The sequence below is a fragment of the Hippocampus guttulatus genome, chromosome 1 (assembly GCF_054856545.1).
Source record: "Hippocampus guttulatus isolate MCC_2025c chromosome 1, RoL_Hgut_1.0, whole genome shotgun sequence".
In the NCBI taxonomy this organism is placed as follows: domain Eukaryota; kingdom Metazoa; phylum Chordata; class Actinopteri; order Syngnathiformes; family Syngnathidae; genus Hippocampus; species Hippocampus guttulatus.
Window position 1 is genome coordinate 19427164 of NC_141261.1, and position 27340 is coordinate 19454503.

At 43.2% G+C, this 27340-nt stretch overlaps 2 protein-coding genes and 1 pseudogene across 2 annotated transcripts; 2 read left to right on the forward strand and 1 right to left on the reverse strand.

The window, feature by feature from the left end:
• The first annotated feature begins 338 nt into the window (after nt 1-338).
• LOC147210821 (galactose-specific lectin nattectin-like) lies at nt 339-4145 on the forward strand. The gene is made up of 6 exons (XM_086119486.1): nt 339-401; nt 1025-1055; nt 1183-1268; nt 2390-2524; nt 3322-3415; nt 3506-4145. The coding sequence occupies exons 1-6, from the start codon at nt 339-341 to the stop codon at nt 3583-3585; spliced, it is 489 nt and encodes a 162-aa protein (XP_085975612.1). The 3' UTR covers nt 3586-4145.
• A 748-nt stretch (nt 4146-4893) lies between these two features.
• Nucleotides 4894-7483, forward strand: LOC147210822 (struthiocalcin-2-like). The gene is made up of 7 exons (XM_086131171.1): nt 4894-4958; nt 5088-5150; nt 5293-5320; nt 5421-5500; nt 5599-5736; nt 6978-7074; nt 7210-7483. Exons 2-7 carry the CDS (start codon nt 5088-5090, stop codon nt 7305-7307), a joined length of 504 nt encoding a protein of 167 aa, XP_085987297.1. The 5' UTR covers nt 4894-4958; the 3' UTR covers nt 7308-7483.
• Nucleotides 7484-23488: 16005 nt separating this feature from the next.
• Nucleotides 23489-26962, reverse strand: LOC147210823 (galactose-specific lectin nattectin-like; annotated as a pseudogene).
• Between the last annotated feature and the right edge of the window lie 378 nt (nt 26963-27340).

Sequence of the window (27340 nt, forward strand, 5' to 3'; positions counted from 1 at the left end):
CAACACAAAGGCCTCAAGGGTGTGGGACTTGAATTAAAACACCAGGAGGACATTGTCTTATGGCACCACCTTTTCTCTGAAACATATCATCATCTTCATGGTCAACTAATTCAAAAAATATTCCGATGGCACGATTGCAACAATCAACATTCCAGTGCTGACATATAAAAAGGGTTGCTCTTCGCTGGGTCGCCATCGTCCTCAGCATCCACCATCGTGACTGTAGAGGTAACATGACACAAATTGACATCATTTGTACAGTTGAATATTTTTACAGGGTTTTCATTGGAATATGAGTCTGACTCTGAGATTGAAAACATTTTTCTGTCATTGCGCAGATGGCTTTCGCACTTCGCTTGTTGCTCCTCGTTTGCGGAGTCAGTGGACTGTTGACTGGAGTCGTAAGTCAAATCCTCGCTGCCGGTTTCAAACGCATCTTGACTGTTTTGTATGTTTTCTTGCTGTCTTCTTTTGTCACTTGCTTTCATCGATGTCAACTAATGAATGACCATTAATCCTAAAGAAAGCTAAGTTATCAATGTACATCCCAGTGGGCCTCTGATGCCACTTGAACATCAATACGGCAATCTTGAACATCAAGTGATGTCATATTGATTGACATCAGAGGCCCAATGGCATGCGGACGAGTCACAGCAGAAAGGTAAAAAGTAATCGTCTTTAAAGTAATACCACGTTTAGAGTAAAAAACGTGGAATGCACTGCCGACACATATCAAACAAGACAACGAACATCGATTGAAGACATTACCGAAAGAATATTTAATATCAAGCCTGGCTTTCTGCTGATGTCAATACACTTGCGAAATTCAGTGAATGAGAGCTCGCTCCCGTACTGTACTTACGTGTTGTGATTGTTGTATGGTGGTTGTCGTTTTTTTTTTTTTTTTTGTAGTAATAATGTATTGCACTGGAAAGATAGCAGTGGAAGTGGACTGCCAAATCTAACGGAGATGCTAAGAAATGAAACGAAATTGGTGTCAATCACATGCTTTTGTTCTTCACAGTGGTCAAGGAGAAACAATCACGAGAAAAGGCGTAAGACATTTTGAAAGGCTACCAAAATAAATCAATAGATGAATACATTATTTGTTCCGTCAGCATTTGAGCTCATATATAAGCGATATATCTCGTTTTCTTCTTCCAACAATAAATTGTGTCGCAGACAATTCTTGTCCTAAAGGCTGGACTCGGCTGGGCGGTCGCTGTTTCGTCTTTCAAGACCACCGCATGGAGTTTGCAGATGCAGAGGTACGTATGGACAACGTTCACGCAGTCGTTGTGCTTTTGCGATAAGTAGGCATGTGCCAATTTTAGATCCTGACGGCATGACAACCGTGAGCAAAACGATCACCGTATCAAAAGTACAGCTCTATAATGACCTTTGGGGAAATAAAAACAGCACCCCCCTCTCCATTGAACACAATATATTTTATTTCTAAGCAAAATATACAGACTATTTGGGAAACATGTGCAATGCTAAGTTTCATTAATTAAATTAATGTGAACCTTCTTCTTCTGTTTTAATTCTTCTGAGTAAGTCATAGTGTCCCATCACTGGTGAGCTATTTTGACAAGAGGCCCGTGGACTATTCATGTTGTCCTTGGGGCGAACTAGTCCCAGCTGGCGTCATACTTTATGACAATGCATATTAACAGACACAAAAAAAAAAAGGCATCGGTGTTTGCAGTGTCTCTTTCGTCTTGCTCCCTCTCTCCTCCTCCTGCATGCGTAACGCAACTGCTTGCTGAGAAGGACAAAAAAAAAAAGTTACTTGGGAGGCGATTAACTTCAAAGAGGCTCACCTCCTCCTCAATTCTGCATGCAGCCATTCCTATTGTGCCCCGCTCAGGCGTCCCCATCAAACCGGTCACTGGCCCATTTCTCGCACTTAAACCAGTTTTCTGATTTAAGTTGTGATCCGACTGGTTGTCTGTTGACTCTCGAAATATCACGGAAAGATCTGAATGAACTTTTCTACATTCATGATTTGGACAGGATGACAACCAGCCTTGAGTCTTTGCTGAACTCGACTTTATTTATACATTTATAGCAAAGTGCTGTAAACAAATCATAAAATAACAAACACAATTATAAAATGACTCCCCCAAATCTTCTCCATTCAAAAAATAAAAATAAAACCCACTCACATTAGCACGTTGTAGAGTGCAGATTCATTCCCACTTGTTGACGTGACTCGTGTTTGCTCCAAGCAATGGTCGTTTTTATTGTTTGTTTTTTTTAACAACCGAAGGTTTGTCCGTTGATGAGAAACAAGTACAGAAAGAACGGTTGATCTCTTGAACTTTAGCTTTCCGTGAGCTTCATTGAATGTTTTCTCAACGTTTTTGTTTTATGTTTCCTCATGTAGACCATCTGCAACATTCTTGGTGGGAATTTGGCCTCCTTCCACAGTGCTTCGGAATATGCCGTAGTTCTCGAGTTGATTCGGGCGGCCTCGGACCCAACTGTCGATGTTTGGCTCGGACTCCACAAGACAATCGAGGTGCGACACGTCCTAATTCTTCAAACAACTGACAAAAAAATGAGAGCCAGGATGAATGACGTGACACTAACTATCGCCACAAGCATAACGCAACATTTTCTGCAATGATACTGTTGAAGAATATATAAAAAAGAATAAGAATAAGGCTTGATGTCATATATTTGAACTGATCGGTGTTGAGGCTGGGAATCGCTGAGGTGATGGTGGCACTAAATACTGTTTCGAGGACTCAGCGCTTTTGTTCTATATATTGTTTTTATACTTCCTATCTGTGGTGTTAAACAATGAAAGACAAGTTTCGTGTATCGGAACTCTGTCTGATTGCAGCTTTACCCACAAACATTCCAAGGATTGGGGTGTGGGAATTCCTTGCGGCGCGACCGTCTCACGCATCTTGATTCTTGATGCCACAAGTGTATGAGCTACTAGTTTTTCAGCATTTTTCAGCACACTTTAGCTCTGCTTGATACTTTGCAAATTGTCTCACAGCTGTCATTGGGTGGTACCACGGCACAACGGCACCCTTACGTTGCGGAACGTCTTTCCATACTTATTTGTCATGTCCTTGTTTATGATGGTACGAGTGCAGCGTGTACTACCAGAGACAAATTCCTTGTGTTTTCTACATACATGGCCAATAAAGATGATTCTGATTCCGATTCTGATTACCTACTGAGAGAAGATGTTGAGTTTTTGTGACCCCAAAAATGCGTGCGCTGCCGTGATCAACATGTCTCACGCTATGACAAGCATACATTTCCTTTGGGTGGTGGCAAATTTGACCCTTTGTCTTCCAGGATACCTTCTTCTGGACCGATGGCTCAGAATTCAATTTCACCGCCTTTAACAACAACAACAGCGCTGGAGATTGCTTTGAGATTGAACGCAGCGGTAAATATCCTGTACCGTTACTTTAAGAGGGATCATGGCTCCTTGCATGTTTGATCGAAAGTAATATTCCTGTCTTGGGTTTTATTCTAGACGATCTCTGGGACAACGACAACTGCGGCGACAGGAACACATTTGTTTGTGCTAGACGCGCTGACCAATGCAGCCACTGATGAGTCCGCCAAAAGTCATAAAATCGATCGTGTCTGTGTTCTTTAATATCTGTGCTCTCGTCGTATTCTTTGATTTGCTAGGCGTTCTGTACTTTTTCAAACCACCGACTTACTTATTTTTTTATTTGCTGTCAGTCAAATAAGTTTGACAAAGCAGGATAAACATGTCTGTCACACAATAAAGCGTTTTCTTTTCTTTTTTTTTGGGGGGGGGGGGGTGTCGCCTTCAATTCATTGCAGTTCAAAAACTGAAAGAATGCCGTTTCCCAACCCGCAGTTTTATTCATGTGACATTGAAAAATTCTCACGGCAGACCCCAAAGCAAAAAATGTCACAAAAGTATATTCGGTGAAATACGGAGGATCTTATCTCGAAACTCACAAACTGACTTCCTCGGTGTGTCATAACCGTATGCCTGGAATGACTCGACTGTGTGTCCTCTCTCTCTCTATCTATGCTATATTTTATAACTTTGATTCATACTGAATATAAATATGTACACTGAAAATGACGCTGTATCATGAGGTGTGATCTTTTCTTCGAGCCCTGTATGAGTTTTCTCTTCTCACCATTCACAATTTCTGAAAATAAATTGGGTTTTTGGTTTTTATATTGTTGTTGGGGTTTTTTGTTGTTGTTGTTGTCTATGCGCAAAAAAAAAAGTTTAAATCATTCAATGACTGCACTTTATTTAACGCCAATGCTGTTTGTTTCGTCAAACTAAAATGCACTTGACTCAGACTGTCACCTAAGTGCCTTATACCACGTTCAATATTTCGGTGATGTACTGTAAATTTCAGATTTATGTCTGTATTAATCTGCCGAGTCTTTGTGAGAAGGTGCCGATTCTGCAGCAATCTAACCACAGAGTTGGATTGAAAATACTGTCGACTTGCTACCTAAGGTAGAATGCCAAGATTCAATTAACAAGTCATTGAATGTTGAATTAATTTAATTGAGTCAGACGATGCCTGCCGTTGTTGGGTCTGTGTTCGTGTGCCTGTGAACTTCTTGGGTAAATCTTTGTTTTCATGAAGCATTTATTCAAAATTGATAATTCAATCATTTTAAAGTCTCAAGAATTGATTTTGGAAGTAATCATTCAGTAGTTCACAGCTGTCAATGCTGAAAAATGACTTGCTTTTGTCCTCTAATTGGACTTTATGGTATTCTTGGCTGTGTGCTGACACTTGGCAGCAAAAAGATCCCCTGAAGTCAAAACTGTTGGCACATTTGACAACATGTTTCGCCTCACCTGCCTAGTTGTCAAATTACTTGCACTCCTCTACGTGGATACCACATTTGACTCCTCGCAAGCTGATCGAAAAGGAACGCTTCTTTGATTCTCAGGATCAAGTGTTTCCACTGCAGAGGTAACACTGCGCACTTTGACATCTTGCTTCTCCAAATCAACTCCACGCGTAGCTTTTGCAAGTTTTTTTTTTTTTGGTTGAACATATGTTTAACTCTGATATTGAAATCCATTTTCTGTCATTGCCCAGATGGTACTGACAATTTGCTCATCGTTCTTCCTGTGTGGGATCGGTGGACTCATGATCGGAGCTGTTAGTCAACCTCAGCTGCAAACTCAAACACACCTTTTCTATTGTGCTCAATTTTAAATGTTTTTTTTTTTTTTTTGTAATGCCGTCTTCATTTGTGCTCATTTTCTGCAATTTGATTTGAACAATATTCTCTTTTTCACAGTGGTCTAAACCTATCAGCCAAGACAGAGGTCAATAAAACAATTTCTCACTTTTTTCTTTTTTTTGTCATTTAATCCAGATTGAATCAACAGATCCCGTTTTCTCATCCCAACCCCTTTTGTGTTGCAGGCTGTCCTCAAGGTTGGACTCAGGTAGACTGTCGCTGTTTCCTCTTCCAAGATGAGGAAAGGGAATTTGCAGATGCGGAGGCATGAAAGACTTTCACACAGAAATTTCACGGTGGCGCTAAACCTGTGAGCTACTCTCTAAAAGCAGCGAACTGTGGATTTTTGTTTCTACTTTGTAGAGCGTCTGCAACATTCTTGGTGGGAATCTGGCCTCGGTCCACAGTGCTCTGGAAAATGCCATTATTGTCCAGTTGAATGCGGCAGGCACTTCTGATTCCAGTTCAGACATTTGGATTGGACTCCATGAGGCAATAGAGGTGAAACCCTTTTCAATTCTGAAAATAAAAATATTAACAAATAAAATTGAATAAATAAGTTCACAACAATTGTAAAATCGCTTCAGTCCCAAATGATGTCATGCTGCCATCTAAAATTTGAACGGAGCCAAGAAAAGCTCTTTCAGGGGGCCCCTTATAGTGCGGCATAAGTCACTCGTTATTTTAGGTAAAAATGCATGTGCGGAGTCGAACGCTTGCGAAGTTTGAATAAAAGCTAATTGAGTGACAATACAGGGCACCACTCTGCGTGACTGACGGTTATTAATGGCACAGTTGTTTGGGTGCTGGTCTTTTCAAAGCAGTGGTCCATCCAGTGATCCAGTCACGCTCATGTCAGTCATCTTATACACGCACACATATTGTGATTATTTGTTTTATTATTTTAGTTATTTGTTATTTATTCTGATTGTTTTTCTTTGTTTTGTGTTTTTTGTTATTGGAAAGTGTCCTTGGGTGTCTTGAAAGGCGCTTATAAATAAAATGTATTATTATTATTATTATTATCAAAAAAGATTGCAAATCTGCAAGTGTTTAGAAGATTGGTGCATATTTTAGTAATTTGACCTTATGGTTTTCTGGTGGCCTTCACAATAGCTTTCATGAAATGTAACATCTCACATGTTCTGCAAAAGGTTTCTGAGATATTTTTTTTTTGGGGTGGGGGGGGGGGGGTTAGCAGCTAAAAGGAGACAAAATATAATACCCACAGATTTGCAAAGAATACAAAACCTGTTTAATAAAAAGTTTCATCAAGAGGTCTCCGGCTGCCTCAGGTTAAGATACCAACCCGGTTGATCGCAGCTGATTGGGAGAGCCTCTGTGTTTGGGGTTTAAAGGGGAAAAGCACAAGTTTTATGGCACCCAAAAGTCCTGAGCTGACATTGAGTGGACTTTGTCATGGAAACCAGCTATCCAGAGGGCTGTTACAGCATCTGTCAGTACTCGAGCAGCTTCACTGTGGACATGTCCTCGTGCCTTTGGAGACTTGTTGCAGCAGCCTGGCAGTCGATAGCGACAACAATCCTGTCGAGATGCCACAGGAGCTCGTTGTTCTTCAGCCTCAGCTGGTGTCAGGAGATTTGGAATATGCTCCTAATCAAGATGTCAAACTTTGACAATCATGCCACATGCTCAGCACGGCCTGTTATATTGTGACAAACATACACGCGTGCATTTCAATTTTGGCGTGACTCACTGAAATGTGTTCTTTTGCCTTCCAGGAAGGCACCTTCTTCTGGACTGATGGCTCAGCAGTTGATTTCACTAACTTCAACTCTGACGACGATTCTGGAGACTGCCTTGCGATTGAAAATGATGGTGGATTGCATTTTACTTACAATTTATTCCAACTTGCATTTCTGATGTTTTATGGCTGGGGCATTAAATAGGGAGGAAATTGACGAGAAGATGATTTTCACTGTCGTCACACTATAATTTTGTGTTTCTTTCTAGATGTTCTCTGGGACAAAGACCCTTGCAGTGTGGAGAACAAGTTTGTTTGTGCCAGAGAAGCTGACCAACGTGATCCTCCCTACAAGTCTTATCTCTAATCTATTCGAATCTAATCGAATCTGAACTATAATAATGCCTTCCTCAGTATCATGATGACTTGGCTAAGATTAAAGTTCAAGTAAAATTTGTGTGTGTATTTTGAGGTTTATTACACTTGTCTTTACCTCTTCAACCCAGATTAGTTTATTCTCATTGATTAATTGCTGTCAGTCAAATTTGACAGAGTGGGATAGCAAAAAATAATACCGTATTTTCTGCAATATAAGGCGCTTCGGAGTATAAGGCCTATTTGAAAAGTGTTTTCATCTATAGGGCGCACTGCATTACAAGGAAAGAAGCTACAATCGTGGCTGCGGTTGAATTATGCATCCACTCGATGCAGCTACGCGAAAAGGAATACAATACAGCTTTCTATAGAGCCGTCTTGATGACAACAACTATTGAATTGCTATGTTGGGACAGAGACATTTTAAACTGTCGAGCAGAAAATTGTATTTAATTTATCTGTAGCACGTTGTTTTACGTAGTTGTTGGATTTGTATTCTTTTTTACTTGGAGAGGCCTTTTACACTTGAATTGGATTTATTTTACAGTATTTCAAATCCATAAATTGTGTGAACTTTGGATTTGTTCTTTTTTTTCAATTTTAATAATTGTTAGATTTGCACAACTTTTTTCCCCAGCCAGTTGGACTTTTGCAGTAGTAGTTTGCAATTTCACATATTGTTTGAAATAATAATATCGTTTGAAATAATTATATTGGAAGAAATAAAGGGAAAAAAACGGAATTTAAAATGTGTTGAGGTGAGATTGGTTAACCCATCTGTTGGGCGGGTGTCATGAGACGAGAGAGAGAGAGACAGCGAGATCCATATTTAATATAATATATATATATATATATATATATATATATATATATATATATATATATATATATAAAATTCCTCGTCTCACCCCCCCTCGGGTGGTGTCCGTCCCTCATTCAGCTCGGGTCCTCTACCAGAGGCCAGGAAGCTTGAGGGTTCTGCGCAGTATCCTTGCTGTTCCCAGCACTGCACATTTCTGGACTGAGATGTCCGATGTTGTTCCCGGGATCTGTTGCAACCACTCATCTAGTTTGGGGGTCACTGCCCCGAGTGCTCCGACCACCACAGGCACGACTGTCACCTTTACCGTCCAGGCTCTCTCCAGCTCCTCTCTGAGCCCTTGGTATTTCTCGAGTTTCTCGTGTTCCTTCTTTCTGATGTTTCCATCACTTGGGACCGCTACATCCACTACAACGGCTTTCCTCTGCCCTTTATCTATGATCACGATATCTGGTTGGTTCGCCATTACCATCTTGTCAGTCTGGATCTGGAAGTCCCACAGGATTTTCGCTCTGTCATTCTCCACCACCTTCGGAGGTGTTTCCCATTTTGACCTTGGGGTTTCCAGTCCATACTCCGCACAGATGTTTCGGTAGACTATGCCAGCCACCTGGTTATGGCGTTCCATGTAGGCTTTCCCTGCCAGCATCTTACACCCTGCAGTTATGTGTTGGATCGTCTCAGGTGCCTCTTTGCACAACCTACACCTTGGGTCTTGTCTGGTGTGGTACATCTGGGCCTCAATGGCTCTGGTGCTCAGGGCCTGCTCCTGAGCAGCCAGGATGAGTGCCTCTGCGCTGTCCTTCAGGCCAGCCCTCTCTAGCCACTGATAGGACTTCTTGAGATCGGCCACTTCAGTTATGGTCCGGTGGTACATCCCGTGTAGGGGCTTGTCCTTCCATGATGGTCCCTCTTCCAGCGCCTCATCTTCTATTCCCCATTGTCTGAGACATTCTCTGAGTACTTCATCCGTTGGAGCCTTCTCCTTGATGTATTCATGGAGCTTGGATGTTTCATCCTGGACAGTGGCTCTCACACTCACTAATCCCCGGCCTCCTTCCTTTCGGCTTGCATACAGTCTCAGGGTGCTGGATTTGGGATGGAACCCTCCATGCATGGTTAGGAGCTTTCGGGTCTTAACGTCCGTGGTCTGAATCTCTTCCTTTGGCCACCTTATTATTCCTGCAGGGTATCTGATCACTGGCAGGGCATAGCTGTTTATTGCCCGGGTCTTATTCTTGCCATTGAGCTGGCTTCTTAGGACTTGCCTCACTCGCTGGAGGTATTTGGCCATAGCCGCTTTCCTTGTTGCCAGTTCGAGGTTGCCATTGGCTTGTGGTATACCGAGGTACTTGTAGCTGTCCTCAATGTCTGCTATTGTTCCTTCAGGGAGTGAGACCCCTTCAGTGCGGACTACCTTTCCTCTCTTAGTCACCATCCGACTACATTTCTCAAGCCCGAATGATATCCCGATGTCACTGCTGTAGATCCTGGTTGTGTGGATCAGGGAGTCTATGTCCCTTTCGCTCTTAGCATACAGCTTTATGTCATCCATGTAGAGGAGGTGACTGATTGTAGCTCCATTTCTGAGGCGGTACCCATAGCCTGCTTTGGTGATTACTTGGCTTAGGGGGTTCAGTCCTATGCAGAACAGCAGTGGGGAGAGTGCATCACCTTGGTATATGCCACATTTGATGGATACTTGGGTAAGTGGCTTGCGATTGGCTTCAAGTGTGGTTTTCCACATCCTCATTGAGTTCACAACGAAGGTTCTTAGGGTCCTGTTCACCTTATACAACTCCAAGCATTCAGTGATCCATGTATGTGGCATCGAGTCATAGGCTTTCTTGTAATCAATCCAAGCTGTGTACAGGTTGGTACGTTGGGACCTGCAGTCTTGTGCGACTGTTCTGTCAACCAGGAGCTGATGTTTGGCTCCTCTGGTATCTCTACCAATGCCCTTCTGTGCTTCGCTCATGTATTGATCCATGTGTCCACTTATCTTAGCCGCAATGATGCCTGACATGAGCTTCCATGTTGTGGAGAGACAGGTTATTGGCCGATAGTTGGATGGGACTGCACCCTTTGAGAGATCCTTCATGATCAGGATCGTTCGCCCTTCGGTTAGCTATCCTGGGTGAGTCCCATCCCTCAGCAGCTGGTTCATTTGTGCTGCTAGGTGCTCATGGAGTGCTGTGAGTTTCTTTAGCCAGTAGGTGTGGACCATGTCCGGGCCTGGTGCTGTCCAGTTCTTCATATCTGAGACTCTTTCCTCCTTGAGGAAAGATGCCGGCTCAGATGTCGCCTTGCCAAACAAGGTCTGCGTGAGGTGCTGGGGAACCAGAGCACCTTTCCATAGGGAATTCTATGGAAAGGAATATCCTTCACCCGGAATAAAAACCTATGCATTAACATTTTGACTACGATATTACATGTTACCGGAAGTTGCGTAAGCGGAAATTCCACTACCCGTAACCCAGATGGAGGTGTAATGCCGCGGGAGCTTAAATACATGCAACGCCCACCCGATGCGACGGAAAAGACAATGCTGAAACAAGTTTTCACTTCGCGTTTTTCGATCATCAGATTCTAAACGACGACGTGCAAGTGAGTTTTTATTGCCGTGCGTTTTACTGTAATTGTGAATGATTTTAACTTTTATCACTTACGTCCTGTAGAATGCGGCACTAGCTTAAAAGCAGCACCCACTCGACACGACCGAAGAAACGTGTTTGCTTCGCCGTTTTCATTCATCAGATTCGAAACGAAGACGTGTAAGCGCCTTTTTATTGCCGTGCGTTTTACTGTAATTGCGAAAGATTTTAACTTTATTCACTTACGTCGTGTAGATAATCGCATCGAAACGTAGAAGAACTGTAACGACTGGAGCGGAGCGAGTGAAATGCATCTGTTTGAGCGAGGCTGGACACAAAGTTAAAAAGATCCAGCAGACACTTGGAGTCGGAAAGACGCAAATCTACGAAACTTTAAAAACAAGGCATCGATTCAAGTCCTGATGACAAACCACCATCCAGCAAGGAAGCAATGAAAATGGCAACAAAAATCCTTCAGTATGCACAAGAATTACCAGACATCGGTGATCAACGGGACAGTTACTTGCAACTAGCAAGAAAACTGTATGACACGCAGGCAAACATTGTCATAAACCAAAGAATGCATCCAACAAAACAATCCAAAATACACATTTTTTTCCCAAGACAGAAAAAAAATAAACATTAAAATACTGTACGTATTTCACTGTTGTGATTTTGTTTTTGGATACACCTGTATTGCAGTTTTTATTATATAAACAGTTTTTGGACAATATATTTTTGTATTTTATTGATTGTGTTGTTACACGTGCATTGTGTCAACATAGTTGCAGGTTCATAAAGGACATGTACCATGCTCATTTCCCAAATGAGGAATTTCTGTTATCAGGACAAATTGGACAGCGCAAACACGAGTCCGTACTAGAGAATATTTACTGTATATATATATATATACTACTACTACTACCGTTAAAAAGTTTGGGGTCACCCAAACAATTTTGTGTTTTCCATGAAAAGTCACACTTATTCACCACCAAACGTTGTGAAATGAATAGAAAATAGAGTCAAGACATTGACAAGGTTAGAAATAATGATTTGTATTTGAAATAAGATTTTTTTTACATCAAACTTTGCTTTCGTCAAAGAATCCTCCATTTGCAGCAATTACGGCATTGCAGACCTTTGGCATTCTCGCTGTTAATTTGTTGAGATAATCTGGAGAAATTGCACCCCCACGCTTCCAGAAGCAGTTCCCACAAATTGGATTGGTTGGATGGGCACTTCTTGCGTATCATACGGTCAAGCTGCTCCCACAACAGCTCAATGGGGTTCAGATCTGGTGACTGCGCTGGCCACTCCATTACCGATAGAATACCAGCTGCCTGCTTCTGCTCTAAATAGTTCTCGCACAATTTGGAGGTGTGTTTGGGGTCATTGTCCTGTTGTAGGATGAAATTGGCTCCAATCAAGCGCTGTCCACTGGGTATGGCATGGCGTTGCAAAATGGAGTGATAGCCTTCCTTATTCAGAATCCCTTTTACCCTGTACAAATCTCCCACCTTACCAGCACCAAAGCAACCCCAGACCATCACATTACCTCCTCCATGCTTAACAGATGGCGTCAGGCATTCTTCCAGCATCTTTTTATTTGTTCTGCATCTCACAAACGTTCTTCTTTGTGATCCAAACACCTCAAAATTGGATTCATCCATCCACAACACTTTTTTCCAGCCTTCCTCTGTCCAATGTCTGTGTTCTTTTGCCCATCTTAATCTTTTTCTTTTATTGGCCAGTCTCAGATATGGCTTTTTCTTTGCCACTCTGCCCTGAAGCCCAGAATCCCGCAGCCGCCTCTTCACTGTAGATGTTGACACTGGTGTTTTGCGGGTACTATTTAATGAAGATGCCAGTTGGGGACCTGTGAGGCGTCTGTTTCTCAAACTAGAGACTCTAATGTACTTATCTTCTTGCTCAGTTGTGCAACGCGGCCTCCCACTTCTTTTTGACTCTGGTTAGAGCCTGTTTGTGCTGTCCTCTGAAGGGAGTAGTACACACCGTTGTCAGAAATCTTCAATTTCTTAGCAATTTCTCGCATGGAATAGCCTTCATTTCTAAGAACAAGAATAGACTGTCGAGTTTCAGATGAAAGTTCTCTTTTTCTGGCCATTTTGAGCGTTTAATTGACCCCACAAATGTGATGCTCCAGAAACTCAATCTGCTCACAGGAAGGTCAGTTTTGTAGCTTCTGTAACCAGCTAAACTGTTTTTAGATGTGTGAACATGATTGCACAAGGGTTCTCTAATCATCAATTAGCCTTCTGAGCCAATGAGCAAACACATTGTACCATTAGAACACTGGAGTGATAGTTGCTGGAAATGGTGTATTTTTTTTAAATGTGTCAGTTTAGCGCATTTTTATTGGCATTAATTTAAATGAATTTTAACGGGATTAGATTTTTTCTCGCGAGATTAACGCGGCACACGTCACAGCGGATGTTACGCTGCTCTCTAAATAAACCAGAAACAAAACAACAAGCGCGCTGCATAGGTCCACGCACAGGGGTCCCTGAAGGCACTCGTCGAAACCATGGAGTTGGCTTTGCTGTGAAGTCCCAACTGCTGAAGCGCATCCCAGAATCCCCTACCAGCATCAATGAAAGGCTGATGGCGCATTCCCCTGGCAAAGGGACGCTTCGCCACACTCATCAGTGCTTACGCACCAACTCTGAATGCCGAGCACAATATAAAGGAGGATTTCTACAGAGCTCTGGACACCATCCTGCAGCAAAGGTGGACTGTTGACTGGAGTCGTAAGTCAAATCCTCGCTGCCGGTTTCAAACGCATCTTTACTGTTTTGTATGTTTTATTGCTGTCTTCTTTTGTCACTTGCTTTCATCAATGTCAACTAATGAATGACCATTAATCCTAAAGAAAGCTAAGTTATCAATGTACATCCCAGTGGGCCTCTGATGCCACTTGAACATCAATACGGCAATCTTGAACATCAAGTGATGTCATATTGATTGACATCAGAGGCCCAATGGCATGCGGACGAGTCACAGCAGAAAGGTAAAAAGTAATCGTCTTTAAAGTAATACCACGTTTAGAGTAAAAAACGTGGAATGCACTGCCGACACATATCAAACAAGACAACGAACATCGATTGAAGACATTACCGAAAGAATATTTTAGATCAAGCCCGGCTTTCTGCTGATGTCAATCCACTTGCGAAATGCAGTGAATGAGAGCTCGCTCCCGTACTGTACTTACGTGTTGTGATTGTTGTATGGTGGTTGTCGTTTTTTTTTTTTTTTTTTTTTTGCAGTAGTAGTAATGTATTGCACTGGAAAGATAACAGTGGAAATGGACTGCCAAATCTAATGGAGATCCTAAGAAATGAAATGAACTTGTTGTCAATCGCATGCTTTTGTTCTTCACAGTGGTCAAGGAGAAACAATCACGAGAAAAAAGGGCGTAAGACATTTTGCAAGGCTACCAAAATAAATCAATAGATGAATACATTATTTGTTCCGTCAGCATTTGAGCTCATATTTAAGCGATATATCTCGTTTTCTTCTTTCAACAATAAATTGTGTCGCAGACAATTCTTGTCCTAAAGGCTGGACTCGGCTGGGCGGTCGCTGTTTCGTCTTTCAAGACCACCACATGGAGTTTGCAGATGCAGAGGTACGTATGGACAACGTTCACGCAGTCGTTGTGCTTTTGCGATAAGTAGGCATGTGCCAATTTTAGATCCTGACGGCATGACAACCGTGAGCAAAACGATCACCGTATCAAAAATACAGCTCTAAAATGACCTTTGGGGAAATAAAAACAGCACCCCCTCTCCATTGAACACAATATATTTTATTTCTAAGCAAAATATATAGAATATTTGGGAAACATGTGCAATGCTAAGTTTCATTAATTGAATTAATGTGAACATTCTTCTTCTGTTTTAATTCTTCTTAGTAATTCATAGTGTCCCATCACTGGTGAGCTATTTTGACAAGAGGCCCGTGGACTATTCATGTTGTCCTTGGGGCGAACTAGTACCAGCTGGCGTCATATTTTAGGACAATGCATATTAACAGACACAAAAAAAAGGCATCGGTGTTTGCAGTGTCTCTTTCGTCTTGCTCCCTCGCTCCTCCTCCTGCATGCGTAACGCAACTGCTTGCTGAGAAGGACAAAAAAAAAGTTACTTGGGAGGCGATTAACTTCAAAGAGGCTCACCTCCTACTCAATTCTGCATGCGGCCATTCCTATTGTGTTCCGCTCAGGCGTCCCCATCAAACCGGTCACTGGCCCATTTCTCGCACTTAAACCAGTTTTCTGATTTAAGTTGTGATCCAACTGGTTATCTGTTGACTCTCGAAATATCACGGAAAGATCTGAATGAACTTTTCTACATTCATGATTTGGACAGGATGACAACCAGCCTTGAGTCTTTGCTGAACTCGACTTTATTTATTTGGTGCTTTGACAGCAACCACATTTATAGTAAAGTGCTGTAAACAAATCATAAAATACCAAACACAATTATAAAATGACTCCCCCAAATCTCCTCCATTCAAAAAATAAAAATAAAACATAACTAGCCCCACTCACATTAGCACGTTGCAGAGTGCAGATTCATTTGAAATGAAGAACAGGTTTAAAATCACCTGGCAGCACCCCCGCTCCAAACACTGGCATCTCCTGGACTATGTGATTGTCCGTCAAAAGGACATACGGGATGTCCTCATCACCCGTGTCATGCGCGGAGCTGAGTGTTGGACTGACCATCTCATGGTCAGATCCAAACTCCTCATGAGCATTCAACCCCATCATCCAAGGACAGCTCCCAACAAAAGGCTCAACTGTGCAGCATTGAACAACCCCGCCACCAAAGCCAACCTCCGGCGACTCCTTGCTGAAAACCTTGAGAAGATCCTGGAGGAATCAGGTGACTGGCCAGCTCTGCACCAGGCTATCCAGAGCACAGCCTCGGAGGTGCTTGGCCAGTCAAGGAGACGCCACCAGGATTGGTTTGACTGCAACTCAACCGAGATACATACACTTCTGAAAGCAAAGCATGAGGCCCATAAAGCTCTCCTGTCCTGCCCTACATCTCTCACCCGTAAAGCCACCTTTTCTGCAGTTAGAACAGTGACCCAGCGAGCAGTCCGTATCATGGAGGACACCTGGTGGGTGCAGAAGGCAAATGAGATCCAAAACCTGGCAGACTGTAACAACACCCAGGGCTTCAACAATGCCATCAAAGCACTGTATGGTCCCAAGAAGCGGGCAATTGCTCCAGTCCGATCAGCTGATGGCTCTGCACTACTCAAGGACCACCATGAGATCCTTGCCCGTTGGGCAAACCACTTTGAAAATCTTCTGAACCACACCAACCCTGTCAACTCACACATTCTGGATAATCTTCCAGACCTGCCAACAATCATGAGCCTCGACACCCCACCATCCTATTCTGAAACCCAGCAAGCCATTGCGGGCCTAAATAATAACAAAAGCGTTGGACCTGATGGCATCCCCGCCGAGGTTTTCAAACACGAAGGTTATCTCCTCACGCGCCGACTGCACCTCCTGATTCAAAACATCTGGGAACATGGGACCGTCCCGCAGGATTGGAAGGATGCTAACATCGTTGTTATTTATAAGCAGAAAGGGGACAGAGCAGCCTGTGGGAATAGCCGAGGAATCTCTCTCCTCTCCACCGCAGGAAAGATCTTGGCCAAAATCATGCTCAGCAGGCTGGTCAAGCACATCTCAGAAGGTGTGCTTCCAGAAACTCAGTGTGGCTACCGGAAGACTAGATCCACCATTGACATGATCTTTGTTTTAAGATAGCGAATGGAGAAAAGCAGAGAACATCACAAGGACCTGTACATAACCTTCATCGATCTCAGCAAAGACTTTGACACCATCAACCGTGAGTTGCTCTGGAAGCACCTCTCCAAATTTGGGGTGCCGCCCAAGTTTCTCTGCATCCTCCAGCAGCTGCATGATGGGATGCAAGCCAGAGTGCTCATCGGAGGACTCCAGTCAGAGCTCTTCAAGGTGAAAGTTGGGGTGAAGCAGGGCTGTGTCTTGGCTCCAGTGCTTTTTAATATCCTCCTCTCTGCCACCACGTGCTTCTTCCACCGTGGCATGGGACATGAAGACATATGGAGTACCGCCCAGACAGAAGCCTCTTCAACATCAGACGGCTCCAGGCTCACACAAAGACAAAAATCTGTCAGATCTGTGAGCTTCAGTATGCTGATGACTGCACTATACACAGTTCAAACTCTATGCAGCACGCCCTGGACATCATTTCCAATCTGGACCAAATCTGTCTTCAGATCAACATTAAAAAAACTGAGGTCATGTTCCAACTCGCTACCCCAACTTCCACATCCCCCAGCTTTCACATTAATGGCACTCCACTAAACGTAGTGGACCATTTCACCTACCTTGGCTCCACTTTATCCTCAAACTGCTCCCTTGACACTGAAGTCCACACCCGTATCAATAAAGCATCATCATCCTTTGGTCGCCTACGCAGCAGGGTCTTCGAAAACCGAAACCTGAAGACCTGTACCAAGATTGCCGTGTTCAATGCAGTATGTCTCTCCACTCTGCTCTACGGGTCAGAGTCATGGACTCCATACCGCCGGCACATTACTACCTTGGAAGCCTTCCACATCCGCTACCTGCAAAAGATCCTTGGCCTGTCCTGGGAAGATCGAGTTCCCCATACAGACATCCTTAAAAGCACCAATTCCATCTGCATGGAAGCGGCCGTGGCGAAGAAACATCTTCGGTGAATCGGACACACCATTCGCATGCCCGACACCCGCCTGCCCCGCCAGGTCCTCTATGGCCAACTGAGAGGTGCAAAGCGTTCTGCTGGGGGGCAAAAGCGGCGCGTCAAGGACTACAGCAGGGACCTCCTAAAGCGAGCCAACATCAACCCCACGCAGCTTGAAACACTTGCACTCAACAGACCAACCTGGCAGATCACTTGTGCCACTGCAATTTCTCAAATACACCAAATTAACCAAGCCAGACGAACCGAGAGACACATTCAACGACACCAGCGGGCAGCTGGTACCCCCCTGGTATCCGGTTTCCCTTGCTCCATCTGTGGTCGAGTCTGCGGCTCAAGGACCGGTCTCTATGCCCATGAGAAGTGGCACCAGCGACAGAGTCGCTGAACCCCCCACCCCATCCCCCACCCTACCCATCATCCCCTCCCTTGGAGCAAGTGTCATCATCAGACATGATGGACAGCTAATGTGTGTGTGTGTGTGTGTGTGTGTGTGTGTGTGTGTGTGTGTGTGTGTGTGTGTGTGTGTGTGTGTGTGTGTTTGTGTGTGTGTGTGTGTGTGTGTGCGCGTGCGTTTGTGTGCGTGTGTGTGAGTGAGATTTTTTTTGTGCCTGTGTAGACTATCAAGGCAAGTGAACTCCTCTTGTTTGTTGAATTTGTTGCAGGGTTTTTTTTTTGTTTATTTTCTAAAAATATGAAATAGCATAAGATGTGAAAGTAAAATTATGCTGTTCGTTAATGACTCATAATCATAGTGCTGGTGTGATTCTCCGAAACGCTCCAGTCATTACAGTAAGACAATAGTCATGCTAATCACAGACTACGCCTTAGTTTAACACTTGCCATGGAACATTTTTCTCAGTCTTTTCTTGAGGTATCATCAGTGACATGCAAGGTGAGTGACATCATTTTCTGACTTTTTTTTTTTAATGACGTGTGAATTCCATGTTATTTTTTTCTCTTTCTTCAAAAGGATGCCCCAATTACAGGGAACTTCTTGTTTCACCGTTTCCCTTTTACTGTCTTCGTTCGAAAACACATATTGGACTTTATTTGGTTTAAATTTTTAGCTTGTTACTTTTTTCAACCAGCATGGATGACAACGCAACTTAAAAAACAAACAAAGTAAAAAAGAACAAACAAACATGTAAAAATAGAGAAGTAAATCATCAACAGTTGAGATCTGAGCAGCTTGATTGAATGAGATATTGGAGATGAAAAAAGGTGAGGAGAAAAAACATCGTTGCAGCATTTGTTTTTCTTCTTTCTTCTTTCGACCCACAATCTTGCTGCTGTAGACTGTAAATTTCCCCAGTGTGGGACAAATAAAAGATATCTTATCTTATCTTATCGAGACATGGAGGAGTGTGAACCATGGTGCATTCAATGACAATGACACAATAAATTTGCATAAGCAAGATCTGAATTTTTTTTTCATGTTGTCGGCTACTATGATCCACGGAGCTTCTGTCGTTCAAAAATGCTATGTCTAATTTGAGAAAAAAACACATTTCACGAAATAGTGTTCCCCCCAGTTATTAGTAGCCAATGAGTCTTTGTTTGTCAGCTCACAACATTACAAAAGCTGTGGCACTGACGGGACAAAGCGCACAAGTGCTTCAGTGACAACGCTAATGTAAGAATGGTATGCTACAAGTTCAGTTGTTACAACAATATGCCGGTGAAGCAAATTGTCAACGTGCACTCAACGTGGGTTGAAATTGTTGTTTTAACAGGATTCGATGCTGATGGCGAGATTTTGTTTGTGGCGTCTAATTGTCAAAGGTTATTTATCATCGTAGTCATTTCAGTGCAAATGTCATGCCGCAAGGTCGAGTAAAAAAAAAAAAAAACGCATCTGAGGGATTCAGTGCTTTTATCTCCTGTCTATCCTTCTGTGTTTGCGATTGAAAACGGTGTCCGACCTGCCTTCCTACACACCTGTGGAGGATTCATTGGTGATATGGTCGCACCTACTGATTGTGTCATTAATTGCCCTAGTGGTGGTATTGCCGCATTGCATTACACAACACAAAACTGCTCCAACTTTGGAGATTTCTGATTCTTAGTGTCAATGTGTCGTCGCTTGAAAACACGATGGTACTGCAGGGTGAGTCGCAGAAAAGTCTGAGACAGGTGCTATCAATGCAAACTTTGAAACTACTCCTTTTCCCAAAATGATAAACTAATGAAAAAAGAGGAAAGAAAGAAAGAAAGAAAAGATGGACCTTAACAACGGCAATTGACTGGCGAGCAGTCCAGGATGGTCCGTCGTCAAAGTGAACTGGGATAGACTCCAGTTCACTGAGGAATGAATGTTCCAGAAATTAATTTAGATTGCCGGTCAAAATTTTGGATACACCTTTAAACTCAAACAGTCTCAAACACATTAAGATGTCAAGAGGTTCAAGAGCTACGAACTCTTGATAATGCACAGTTATGAACTCAAAGTCATTCCCGGTCATGAGGCATCATCCACATCACAAAGCTGACTGAGAAATGAGCAGATTTGCAAAGTTCTTATCGTGTCAAAAGGTGCCTACATTGAAGAATGTAAATTGTAAAACATATTCTTTTTTTTTTGTTTACCAAATAATTAGAGAATGTGGTGGCGGCTGAAGGCGGGGAACTTGGCGGTCCAATCCCCAGTTACACAAAGTGGCTTTAGAGAAAATTAAATGCTTTGAGATGCGCCTTATGGTGTGGAAAATACGGTCGTTTCAAAGTTTGCATTGATAGCACCTAATCTCAGACTTTTAAAGCGATGATATGTTGACACTAATAATCACAAAGCTACAAAGTAAGAACTGGACTTGTAGAATACCATTCTTCCATTAGTGTAAATCACTGAAGCACTTATGCTCTTTGTCACGTCAGTGCCACAGCTTCTTTTTTTTCCCCCAAATAATTACAGAGCTGGGTGGCGGCTGGAGGCGGGGGAACTTGGCGGACCGATCCCTAGTTACACAAACTGGTTCTAGGGACATGGGTGTGGTTGGGAGGAATGGCGCGCCTGATCAGAACCCGAACAGTGTTCTGATCAGGCGGAGCTGTCAACCAATCACCATCTGATTGGTTCTGAGGCTCAGAGGGGATCGAGCCTTTTCTGTTGCTGGTCCCTCTCTCTGGAATGACCTCCCACTGAACATTCGGCAAGACCCATCTTCAAAACCCTCCTCAAAACTCACTTGTATTCTTTGGCATTTGACTCAGCATGACTTAGATTTGTTCTTGGTTTTACTGTTTGGTGCTTTCTACCGCCTTTATTACCGATTTGTCTGACTGTTTATTGTGCATGTTAAATTGCTCCATGTACAGCACTTTGTATGCAGCGATGGCTGTTTGAAAGTGCTTGATAAATACAGTTGACTTGACTTGACTTGACCTGGTGGAGTGTTGGCTCCAATGGGGGAAGCAATTGCCGGTCCGAGCAGACCCAAACCAACTCAACTCAACTGTATTTATAGAGCACATTCAGACAGCCATCACTGCTTACAAAGTGCTGTACATGGAACAACTAACATATACAACATTAACCGAGCTCTGGCCTTATGGTGGTCGGTCCGTACATGGCACAGAAGATAGAGCTTTTCTTTGTACTGTATGCTTTATTTAGTAGCATAATTGCCTTAGTCATGGACAAATTACTGTCATCATATCCATTAAATAAGACCAATGTGCTTGATTAAAAGTAATTTTTTTCTTTATGTCTGTGTCGATTCTCACATTCAGGTCATGAAAATCTGCAAAGTTTGCATTAAGGCAACTGGACTCTTCTTGTTTGTTTATATTTTTTTCTTGTTTTCCAAAGATGTAACAGAACTGGTGTGATTATCTTTAGAATTTCAGTCATTACGGGTTATAAAACAATAGTTATGCTAATTACAGGACAAACCTTAGTTTAACATGTGCACTGGAAAATTCTTTGCAGTCTTTTCTCGAGGTGTCATCAGCGACGTGCAGGTCGAAACTCGGGTGTGGGAGTTTGGCGAAGCCATGGAGAATAACCTCTTGATGGCTTTAGAGGCATAATTGTCCGTCACCCAGTGTCTCAGGAAGAGGGAACAGTGCACCGTCAACACTGTGAATTGTGAGATTTGGGTGCTGCTGTCCTCAACTTGGGACGTGGTGAATCGGCAGGGAGAATACTTGGAAGACCTCTTCGATTCTACCGACATGTCTTCCCATGAGGAAGCAGAGTCTGGCGTCTGTGAGGCGGACTTGGAGAAGGCGTTTGACTATGTACACCATGAGATCTTGAGAGGGATGTGGTATTGAGTACCGGGCGCCTAAGTCCAGGTTGCTGCCAGCAGGAATTCAGAGTCGTCTCCGCTGAGAGTTGGACCCCACCAGGGTTGCCCTTTGTCATTGATTCTGTTCATAACTTATGGACATATTTTCTAGGTGCAGCCAAGGCAATGTGGAGGTCTGGTTCGGTGATCGTTGTATTACATCTCTGCTTTTTTCAGATGATGTGGTTCTTTTGGCCTCAACAAGTGGCAATATTCAACTCTCATTAGAGCGGTTTGCAGCCGAGTGTGAAGTGGTTGGGATGAGAATCAGCACTTCCAAATCCGAGACCATGGCACTCAGTCGGGAAAGGGTGGAAAGCTCTCTCCGAGTTGGGGATGAGATCCTGCCTCAAGACCCCAAGATAGCTCAACTATCTTGGAGATAGCTCAACTATCTCGGGGTCTTGAGGCAGGATCTCATCCCCAACTCAAGACCCCAAGATAGCTCAACTATCTTGGGTCTTGATCATGAATGAAGGGAGGATTGAGCGGGAGATCGATATGCAGAATGACGCAGCATCTATGGTGATCCGAACCCTGTATCGGAATGTTGTGGCTAGGAAGGAGTTCAGACGAAAGGCAAAACTCTCGCTTACTGGTCAATCTAAGTTCCTACACTCACCTATTATTATAAGCTGTGTACAAGCAGCCAAAATGAGTTTCCTGCGCAGCGTGTCTGGGCCCTTTCTTAGAAATGAGGTGAGAAGCTCATCAAAATCTAGCTGCTTATCCTTGGCATTTAAAGGAGCCACATAAGGTGGCCCGGGCATCTTGTTAGGATGTCACCTTTACCTCTCCCCAGTGAGGTTCACCTTTACCTCTCCCCAGTGAGGTGTTCTGGCACATACCACTGGAGGAAAGCCCCGAGGATGACCAAGGGCACACGCTTTATCCTCACAAGGGCCACGGGGGGTTCTGGAGCCTATCCCAGCTGTCTTTGAGCAGTAGGCGGGGTACACGCTGAACCGGCTGCCAGCTAATCGCAGGGTACACAGAGACGAACAACCATCTGTGCTCACACTCACACCAAGGGACAATTTAGAAGGTACAATCAGCCTGCCATGCATGTTTTTGGAATGTGGGAGAAAACTGGAGTACCCGGAGAAAACCCATGTAGGCCCGGGGAGAATATGCAAATTCCACACAGGAAGGCCGGAGCCGGGATCAAACCCATGACCTCTGCACTGTGAGGTGACGCGCTAACCACTGGACCAGCGGGTCGCCCTAAATTGAGAAATGCTTTATTTATTTATTAACACATTTGTGGGGGGTTTTTTTGGGGCGGGGGGCTGAAACAGATTAATGGCCTTCCAGTTCATTTCGGCGAGCAAAGATGATTTGAGATTCAAATTTTTTGAGTTACGCATGTGGTCGAGGAATAAATTATTCTTGAATCTCAAGGCACCAGTGTAGATTTAAAAAAAAGGTGAATGAATGGAATACCAGAATGTTTTATTGCATGATCAATTTGTTTTACTTTTTTGTCAAACTTCTTTGACTGAATCAATAAAGCTGAATATTTTTTTGTCAAACTTCTTTGACTGAATGAATAAAGCTGAATATACTAATCTGTTGTAATGAATTGCAATAAACCAAAGATTACAGACACCAATGAACTTTGTTGTGAGAAGAGTAATCCCAGTACTAGCGAAGGTATTGTATGCTTGGAGTTTCTATAAGAGTTGGAGGGGAGTTCAGTGCTTGCATTGGTCAGCCTCTCTGGCACAAACAAATCTGTTCATGTCAGTGCAGCTGTCATTGTCCCAGAGACCATCTAGAAGGAAACAAAACAGTGCAAAGACAATGAAAATCCTCGGAGTATCATTTGTCATTTCCCTCATTCTTTAGCAGGAGCCCAGTCTGATCAAATTTGGAAGTCGACATTTTTATTCCATAATTACCATCGAATTCAACCTCAATGCAATCTCCAGGATCGATGTCATTGTTGAAGGCAGTGAAATCAACCTCTGAGCCATCAGTCCACATGAAGCTGTCATCCTGTAAGTCGAAGGAACGCATGACGGAAGGGAAACACATGCTTGTCACAATATAATACAGGGATGGGTGACTGAAATGATGGAGGGGGGCCACAATTTTTCATCAGCATGATTGGGGAGCCACGGAGGACCACATGCTTATGAACTAGATCTATGACAATGATGCCATTTTAAATACAGACAAAACAAGTGCCGGGCTGCGAATAGCAAAAATCTGTGTGTATTTGGTGACCATTGAAATGCTTTGGAGAAATTGTGCAAATAAAAAAATAAATAACTATCTATCTATATATAGATCTCTCTCTCTCTCTCTCTCTCTCTCTCTCTCTACCGGTAAATATATATATATTGCATCGAGGTTTTTTATATATATACTGTATAAACACACACATTACATATATATATATCGATATATATGATGTACTGTATGTATATGTATACATACATATATACATATATATGGATATCTATATCTATCTATCGCTTTACTTTAGCTATAACTTTAGCACGTCGGCTTCACAGTGCAGAGGTACCGGGTTCGATTCCAGCTCCGGCCTCCCTGTGTGGAGTTTGCATGTTCTCCCCGGGGCCTGCGTGGGTTTTCTCCGGGTGCTCCGGTTTCCTCCCGCATTCCAAAAACATGCATGGCAGGCTGATTGGACGCTCTAAATTGTCCCTAGGTGTGAGTGTGGGCGTGGGTGGTTGTTCGTCTCTGTGTGCCCTGCGATTGGCTGGCAACTGATTCAGGGTGTCCCCCGCCTACTGCCCGAAGACGGCTGGGATAGGCTCCAGCACCCCCCGCGACCCTAGTGAGGATCAGGCGGTTCGGAAAATGGATGGATGGATATATATATATAGAGAGACAGAGAGATAGAGAGAGAGAGAGATAGATAGATAGATAGATAGATAAAAAGAGAGAGAGATTTTACAAAAAGCCAAAAACAATTCCTTAAAAGATTTGCGAATAGTTTGAGGCAAGGTAGTCGAGAAACATGTTTATAACCCCCCGCACCCTTCAAAACTGATTTGAGGATTTTTTTGGGGGGGGGGCACTCAGAGTGTGAGCGTCATCACCGCGATATCTGCGAAACCGGAGCAGCACAAATTATTTTTACAGCACAAGCAAAGCAGAAACGAACGGTACCATTCCGGGTCCATCTGCACTGCCCGGCACCGAACCGTAACTGACTGCAACGAGTAGAAATTGGGGGAAAAATTAGGAAAAACTCAGCTGGTCCGAGATCTGACTTCAGCATATAAGCATCACTGTTGACCAACTGTCATGGGTCTACTTTAAACTTAGCAGTCTGTTGCTGATGGTGTTTAATTGTGCTGGCTTTCACAACAGAATCTGATGGCAAAAATTGCATTGAGGTTATTTATTGAAACAAGCCGTACTTTTTGTACAGCGTACGAACTCCACATGCACAAACTGCCTGCATGCGTGCACTTGGTCATTGGTTCAGCGGCTGTTTCTTCGCATCGGCAGACGTGTGCTGAAAACACACTTTTGTGCTCAAAATGTCCTCGTATGAACTTGTAATTGTGGCAGAAATCTAATCCCAATCTGTAGTGTCTACCGACAACACGCAGAACGCGCAACAGTCCGGGCTTGGTGTTTTCTTCGTGGTTTTTTTTTCCTGTCTAGAACATGTCGTTGAACATTTTTTCTGTTGATATTGATCACGTGTCTATCGCGATTCATAATGTCATCTATTTAGCGCCCAGCCCGAATGACTTATTATCAATATTTTTCTTATTACACAAGGCACTAAGGGCGGTGCACAATTGATGCTGCCCGAAAAAGATTGTCTTGACTCTGTTTAAGACATACTGTACCTGTCAAACTCAGCTAATAGCTGCCCTTATAAATGATTACGATTCCCCTTACAAAGCAACAAAAATCTGTAAAACATGCACTGCGCAACACAAGCGGAAATGCAGATGGCTTACCGCGCATGCGCACATCATGCTTTATCAATCCTACCGTACGCAGCGATGAAAAAAAATAGAAACCATTGAGGATTACTTTTGCTGGTTTGCCGTGACAATAGTAGCGATTGACGACGGCATTGTCGTTGTCCACCGGCAGGTGAGACGATCTGGATTTCAGCCAAAATGGTCTTTGTGAGATCGGTTCACAATTGTTTTTTTTTAAAATTGTGTTTTTTTTCCCCGTATGATTTGAAATGATAAAAAAAAACGTATAAAATACGGGGAAAACGTACAAGTTGACAGGTATGGTTTAAGATTGAGATAGCAAGTCCCGATGTTGTGACACTTTCAGTGGACATGGCTGCGCATCGATCCGGTGCTTTTTTTTCCCTCTGTTGGATCGTCCTGATCCCGTGAGCTTTTTTTTCCTGTACCTTCCCAATTCCGTGATGAAACATCATGTTGAGTCCCATCCCGTGGGAATCTCATGGGACCCCCCCCCCCCCACCCCCCAAATGTCAATCTCTAGTTGATGATTATTGGGCGGTGATTTATCTTAAAATCATTGTTGACAGTTGTTTCAAGAATTAGGATGTGTTTCACCTCTACTGCCTCGTGGAGTCCAAGCCAAACATCGACGGTCGAGTCAGAGGCTGCCCGAATGATTTCAAGAACTACAGAATATTACAGAGCACTGTGGACAGAGGCCAGATTCCCACCAAGAATGTTGCAGATGCTCTACAAGAAGAAACAACAACTTAGTCCGGAATGTGAATACTTCATTTAGATGAACCCATGATATTTAGTCAATAATCCGAGAAACAGATGGAACATTGCTTTGTGACACCAGTCTGTTTTCCATACCTCTGCATCTGCAAACTGCCTTGGGCTATCTTGATAGATGAAACAGCGACAATCCAACTGAGTCCAGCCTTTAGGACAGCAATTGTCTGCAAACACAATTGTTTTTAGGAAGAAAATTAGAAACATGTGGCTCAAATCTGATATTAAACGGTGACAAAAATAAATTTTGCTTTTAAGTTTCGAGAAACAATTTCCGACCTTTCTTTGCAATGGAAGGCTTAGACCACTGTGAAGAAGAAAAGCATATTCTTAAAATCCGACTGCAGGAAAATATGTGCTTATTTCATCCAGCAAAAGAGACTGACTTACAGCTCCGGTCAGCAGTCCACTGATTCCGCAAAGGAGGATCAAAGGGCGAAGAGCCAAAGCCATCTAGGGATCGACAAGAAAAAAAAAGTACCTGGTCTGCCGGAGTTAGGGAAAAAGGCACGGTTCCCGTTAAGTTCAACAAGGCAGAATGTAAAGGTGTCTCGTGTTACCTCGACAGTTGTGAGGCTTAATGCTGAGAATGCAGGTGAGCAAATGAACGGCAGTTGCTTTAAAACACCTCGTGGCAGCTCTGGAATGTAGAATGTGGTAGTCATGCCATCAAACTAATTAATGGACAACAGTGTAGAATGAAGATGGGTTGTTTCACACAAAGGGTAGTTTCACAAGGGAACGTTCTATCAGCACTTGATTCCCATTCGCTGGCATCTTTGTTTTGACAACAATTGCACGCACATACCCGCCAAAGGATCGTGCTGTACA